Consider the following 6680-nt stretch of genomic DNA (forward strand, 5'->3'; position numbering starts at 1 on the left):
ATGCCAGATATGGAGCATATTATTGCTACATGTTATAACGTGGTTTTGATACACTTGAGCATGACACAATGCATTATGTTTCTTCTATTCTCTCTAGAGTCATCATCTCAATCAAGTGATACTACTGTTCTAAACATCTTCGCTTAGCGCTGCCTAGGTGCTAAGCGGCTGATCACCATCCCGATTAATGCCTATGTGTTTGAAAATTAAGAAATGGTGCCTAGACCTGCTAAGGCGCCTACCTAGACCGCCTAAGCACCCATCTAGCTCACTCATACCCGCCTAGGTACCGACTAGGTTGCGAATACTTAAATGAACACACATTATATGCTTGTTCCCCATGTTTTCATTATGTCCAATACTTCATAGTACATATGTCATTTTATTTTGTAGTTTATGATGAAATTATATATATTTTAAGTATAAACTGACACTTATTTACACGATATAATAGATTTACTTAAATCCGTCTAGTCTGCCTAGGCGCTAGGTCCCAGCCTGCCGCCTGACTAGCGTCTAGCGTCTTTTAGAACCTTGAATGATACTGACCTAAGTGAGGTTGCCATTGGTTATCTAACTGAAGATCATCATTTTATCAAGGTATAAGATATGTTTTTTCTTTTTACATATATATTTATTTTATCTTATTTGATAACTCTAAATTGATTGATGACTTTGTGTATTGTAGGTACATTTGTGTGAAGGTCACCCAATGTCACCAGTTTCTACCATGTGGCACAAAAAGAGTCAAACGAGCAGTGATATTAAAGTGAAAAACTTGGTACTCAAAATACCAGGGGCGTGTGGTTCAATTTAAGTAACTTTAAGGGCTAGAAAATGTAGTCACTAATGATATTGTGGATCTTGAAGATGATTAAAACATTGAAGCATTTCTTGACACCCATGAACCTCAATTTGTGTATCAGTGCACGAACTTACCGCTCAAGACCCCACGAGAATGATTCTCGAGTGGAAGACAAAAATAAGCTTCAAATATTTAACATGTACATTCTTAAAATTTCATGTACTAAACTAGTATTTACGATTTCACACATTAATTATAATGCAGTTTGATTGCATGCATAGTTATCATAATCCATTTACAAGGAGATGTTATTGAAAATTTCTCTACAATATCTCTTCTCTCCCTGAAGAGATTAAGTATCCTTTCACTTGTAATCTGGAAAATGATGATATTTACTGCCAGTTTATAAGATTCGTAGGCGAACAATTATAATATGTATTATCGATTCAAACAAGCAATATATACTGCAAAATTTCGTTCACGAATATCTCATTGCTTATAATGTCATATATTGTAGATCAAGTGACAAACGTACAATACAATACTTCCACTTATTAGCATATATAAGGAATTACAATGAATTATGATACACATCGAGTTTGTTTTAGTAGCAAAATATACGTATTTAGGTGTTTTATTTTAGAATGAACATACTATGTACGAATGAGTCAACAACTTCTTCCGCATATACTTTTAGTCAAAAGCAGCGTCATTGTGAGCTCAAAATACCAATGCACCAATATTAGTTCCAGCTTTACTAGCTAAACAACATCCAATGGCATCGAACGATTGAAGCTCCCACGAAAAGCTCTAGCTCGACTCGATTTCTTCTTCTTCATTCCTCCCTTGATGATCTCCTCCTCTAGTCCCATAGATTTTTTCCCAAATGAAATTGAGGCTTGGGTCAAGATATGTGCCATATTACTATTGTCTTTTGTTGCACCTCTATGAATAAGTATCCTAGTAATCCCAACGTAGATCAAAGACTCAGCAATCTGCAGTGCAATCACACCTTTGTTAGTTCGAGCTTCAGCATCAACTTCTTTCTTTACTCCGCATGTCTTGGCTCCACTGCACAGTGCAACGCAATGTATCCATCCTCATCTTTGGCATCCATATCCACACCCTTTCAAGCAATGTTCGAATGTCTTTTATCTTCCCTTTGAAATAGGCTCTATGGAGAGCAGTCCACCCATGTAGAGTTGATTGCCGCACCTGTCTCAAGCAGCCTTACAACTATTCTTACATCTTCCTTCCTCGCCGCGATACACAAGCTATCACCAAACAATAATGTTTTCGAACAAACCCAATTTGATTACTAGTGCTCCATGCACTCCATGAAGCCTATAGAAAGATTCCTATGAAAAGGTATGGTAGCGGACACATATGCTCATGAAACAGAGACCACATAGAGAGAGATGGTGATACATGATTTTTGTCAACATTTATAGAAGTATCAGTCTTGTTGTCAGCCATGGCTGAATTCACACCCCAATTCTCAGTATTCATTTCCAGACGGCGCAAAGATAGAGTTAAAAATCAAATGGGTGTAAAAATAAATCCACATATTGAATTGGGTTTATGGGGGTATATTAGCTAGTAAATTAGAGTTTAAAGAGATATTAATAGTTTAGTTAAAAATCAAATGGGTGCAAAGAGTAAGTGTAGAAATATGTTACATGAGTTTAAATAAAATTTTCCACATGCAATTACTTGTGGGTTTTTCTTAATATTTGAGGGCCATAATTTAGCTGCGTTGAGCAGATTTTAGGGTGCATTTAGAAAGCCAGAAGCTCCCTTTTTTGTTGAACAGAGATATATAAATCCGTTTGGGCTTGGGAGCGAGGCCCAATTTCGAATTTTGGGCTTAAGTAAATGGGTTGGAAATTTTAGCATTTACCAGGCACCTGATGCATTTACTTTCTGAATGGAAGTATGCAAACTCTGCACCTTGTGATACATCGCACTCTCGTTCAGGCAAATCGTCGAACAGTTCACGTCCCACATTTTTCTGCTCGGAAAATTTCGTTCGGCTTCAAATTTTTTCTCTGCACCCAAACACCAAATGATTTTCCCGAGAAAATCGTCGAGTCCGAACCAGCAGAACCGAGCCCCTGCTTATCTCACAGGATTGAGAAGCTGCCGAGTGTAGAACCAGTTGGGTCTGCCTTCCAGAGCTGGATGGGTGATGGCTTCCCCATTCATAGAGGTGAGGTCTTCCACGCCATTAACCGCCTCAGGAAGCTCAAGCAGAATAAACGCGCTCTTGAGGTCTCTCTCTCTCTCTCTCTCTCTCTCTCTCCCCTACGTTCATTTTTCTAATGGGTAGATTTATTTGGTATTGTTTAAATTGGGAGTCTTTTAGTTGCTGAGGAAATTGATGAAAAGAAGAAAGTGAACTTTTTTAGAAACATTTTGAGCTTTGTGTTTTATGTTTTAATGGATTCTCAACTGCGGGGAGGGGTATTTGAACTTGAGTGCACAAAGGAGCACACCCGCTCTAGCCAATGTATAAGAACCATCAGTCTCACTACCCTTTAAATTTTGAACCAATTTGGTAGAGTTGGGGGATGGATTTTACAACTAAAGCTATTGCTTTTGACAGGTAATGGAATGGGTGATCAGAGAAAGGCCCTACAGGCCAAAGGAGCTAGACTACTCTTACCTGCTGGAGTTTACAACCAAGTTTCATGGGATATCTCAAGGCAAAGAACTCTTTACGCGCGTTCCAGCAGAGTTTCAAAACGATCTCCTTTACAACAATCTTGTGATTGCCTGCTTGGATAAGGGTGCAATAAGGCTTCCGCTCGAGTTGATGAAGAAAATGAGGGAATTGGGCCATCCCATCTCGCACTTGGTATTCAATCGGCTCATTGTTCTTCATTCCTCTTCAAGGCGTAAAAAGTTGATAGCGAAAATCCTCGCTCAAATGAGGGCCGATAAAGTTCCCCCACATGCCTCGACATTCAACATTCTCATGAAAATAGAAGCGAACGACTACAATATTGAGGGATTGATGAAGGTATACTCTGATATGAAGCGAGCAAATGTTGAGCCAAATGAAATATCTTATTGCATCATAGCTACTGCCCATGCAGTGGCAAGGTTGTATACAGCCGCTGAAGCGTATGTTGAAGCCTTGGAGAAGTCAGTTACGGGTAATAACTGGTCAACGTTAGATGTTCTAATTATGTTGTATGGGTATTTGGGGAAGGAGAAGCAATTGGAGAAAACTTGGGGCATAGTGAAGGAACTCCCCCATGTTAGGTCTAAAAGTTATGTGCTGGTAGTTGAAGCGTTTGGTAGAATCGGACAACTCAACCGAGCTGAAGAACTTTGGTTAGAGATGAAGTCGGTGAAAGGGATGAAAACCACTGAGCAGTTCAATTCCATGATATCTGTCTATTCCAAGCATGGCCTTATCGATAAAGCATCCAAGGTTTTCCGGGAGATAAAGACGGATGGGTGCCAACCAAATGCCATAACTTTCCGGCATCTTGCTCTGGGTTGCTTAAAAGCAGGATTGGTAGAGGAAGCTGTTAAGACTTTAGAGTTGGGGATGAGTTCGACGATGAGCAACGTGATAAGGAATTCTACCCCATGGTTGGAGACCACTCTTTCGATAGTCGAGGGTTTCGCCAAGAAGGGCGATGTAGGGAATGCTGAGAAGTTGTTTGACGAACTTGCAAAAGCCAAGTATGCAAGGCATACTTTTGTGTACAACACTTTGATTAAGGCTTATGTAAAAGCCAAAGTTTATGATTCAAACCTTTTGAAGAGGATGATTCTCGGTGGCGCAAGGCCGGATGCGGAAACCTATAGTCTGATGAAACTTGCCGAGCAGTTTCGAACCTGATTCCGCGATGTAACATAGTTCTAACTTGTAAGATTGTTTGATGCATTTATATTGATTCTTACACAATTTTTACCAATTTTGTAAATGGAAGATAATACGATGGACGGGGCATCGGTTGTTTTTTCTTCGACCAATGCAACGAATTTACAGCAATCATTTCATCAGTAAGCATTTAACATACTGGCGGATGACGCTTTACTGTAGTAGCGGACAACAATCATGCCTACACATCATGGTACAGGTTCGATCCCTGCCGAATCCCTTCCCACCCCTAACAACTATCTATATTTAACCAACTAACGGTATCCTTCGTCAGAAGAAAAAAAAGCATCTAACATATTGCTCAAGAATGATAAAGTTAGAAGATTCATAATCCATTGTATCAACCTTCAGTAGTTTAGATGAAGAACCCTTGAACATTCTTTATACAATGCTCTACGAATTCACGGGAAAAATGTATGAAAGTGTTATAAAATTAATTATTACTTTAGGTACCATACTGAGATGAAAAAAACTTGATGTATGTAATGTTAAAAATAAAAAAATTTCGAGGTAGTAAATTGAGATTAACCCATAAAGAAGTTACGCAGTATGACATACTGTACAAAGTAACTCATAACGATGATGCATAACAAACAAGAACATTAAAACCCATAACAAAGATACGATATTAATTAACAACCTAACCGTGAATTATTAGTACCAAAGTACGTGCGTCCATGCACCCACTAATAAGTAAGTGATAAGTGATCAGCTCATCACTAGCTTAATTAATTAGCTAATTAACAGTGTTGTGTGCAAAAGCATCTGCAGTGTAAACCCAAGCACCAGCCACCAAGGAAGCCCGTAGTTTGGCAAACAACTGCACGGTTACTCTTACTTACTCAAGCTCCATTGAAGCGGTTACTTTGAGACTCGCATGTCCTACCCTCAGCAACTGTCGTCCTAATCTTTAATATTAGAAAGTAAACAATTATTCCAAACAAATTATGGTTACTATGCATCCTTATAATCATAATAATATATATATTAACCATGAAGTTAGTTAACAAGATCGAGCAAGAAGAAATACTACCGCTGGCCACCAAAAGCAACAGGAAGAAGCATAGTTGGGAGAAAACGCATGGAATGTTTTTTATGTATCTGTAACAAGCTTATATATATATATATATATATATATATATATGTATGTATGTATATATGTATGTATGTATCTTTATATATATAAGCTCTAGTAAATTCATACTAATACATCAGGGACGAAGTTTGAGATTTATATGAATCGGGACATTCTAAAAATAAAGTCACAAATTAAAAAGCTTAAGAATTTACTAACAATGCACATACACTAATCCATAAAATATATCATACGACATATTACAATATCTCACGATGCATTTTCAAGTTTTGAAAGCGTTGCATAACAAATTCATTACCAATACCATCAAATATCTCTTCCTATAAAAATAACCATGTTATCATTCATCAATTAATTTTCTTACGATTTCTCAATTAATCATTTAGAAATTTCATAGCTGAAAATGCTTTATCACGTGAAATTATTATATGTAATATGTACAATTTTTTCACAAAAAACTGAGTTAGGGCATCCGTCCCTTAGGCACAAGGTGGCTCCGTCCTTGGCAATACCACACATACTATGCAAAAAAGTGACATAAAAATATGAAGGTGTTTTAAGAAAAAAAATGTTGAAGAGTCATTTAAAATGTTATCAAGAAAATATTAATCTTTAAGGACTATTTCTTCTACAATAAAATAAAATAAAATAAAAATAAATAATTAAGTCATTGCTTAAAAGTTGGTTAAGCAATTTCGAACCTTTTTCTCAATTTTTTTTTCTTGTGCATCAACCTCACCTTGTGTTACGTTTATTACTACTGGTTTAAAAGGCAAAAGAACTTAATACAACAGAAGGTGTGGACAAAAAAGTACATATGAAATCGACAATGTTATTTAAATAATCTTTGTGACACAAATTAAAGTAATCTGTTGAATCCA

At 37.2% G+C, this 6680-nt stretch overlaps 1 protein-coding gene across 1 annotated transcript; it reads left to right on the plus strand.

Moving 5' to 3' along the window:
• Positions 1–2740: 2740 nt before the first annotated feature.
• Positions 2741–4805, plus strand: LOC137743116 (pentatricopeptide repeat-containing protein At1g07590, mitochondrial). Its single transcript, XM_068483021.1, has 2 exons — positions 2741–3076; positions 3411–4805. The coding sequence occupies exons 1-2, from the start codon at positions 2741–2743 to the stop codon at positions 4659–4661; spliced, it is 1587 nt and encodes a 528-aa protein (XP_068339122.1). The 3' UTR covers positions 4662–4805.
• The last annotated feature ends 1875 nt before the right edge of the window (positions 4806–6680 follow it).

Source organism: Pyrus communis, chromosome 8, assembly GCF_963583255.1.
Source record: "Pyrus communis chromosome 8, drPyrComm1.1, whole genome shotgun sequence".
Taxonomy (NCBI): Eukaryota; Viridiplantae; Streptophyta; class Magnoliopsida; order Rosales; family Rosaceae; genus Pyrus; species Pyrus communis.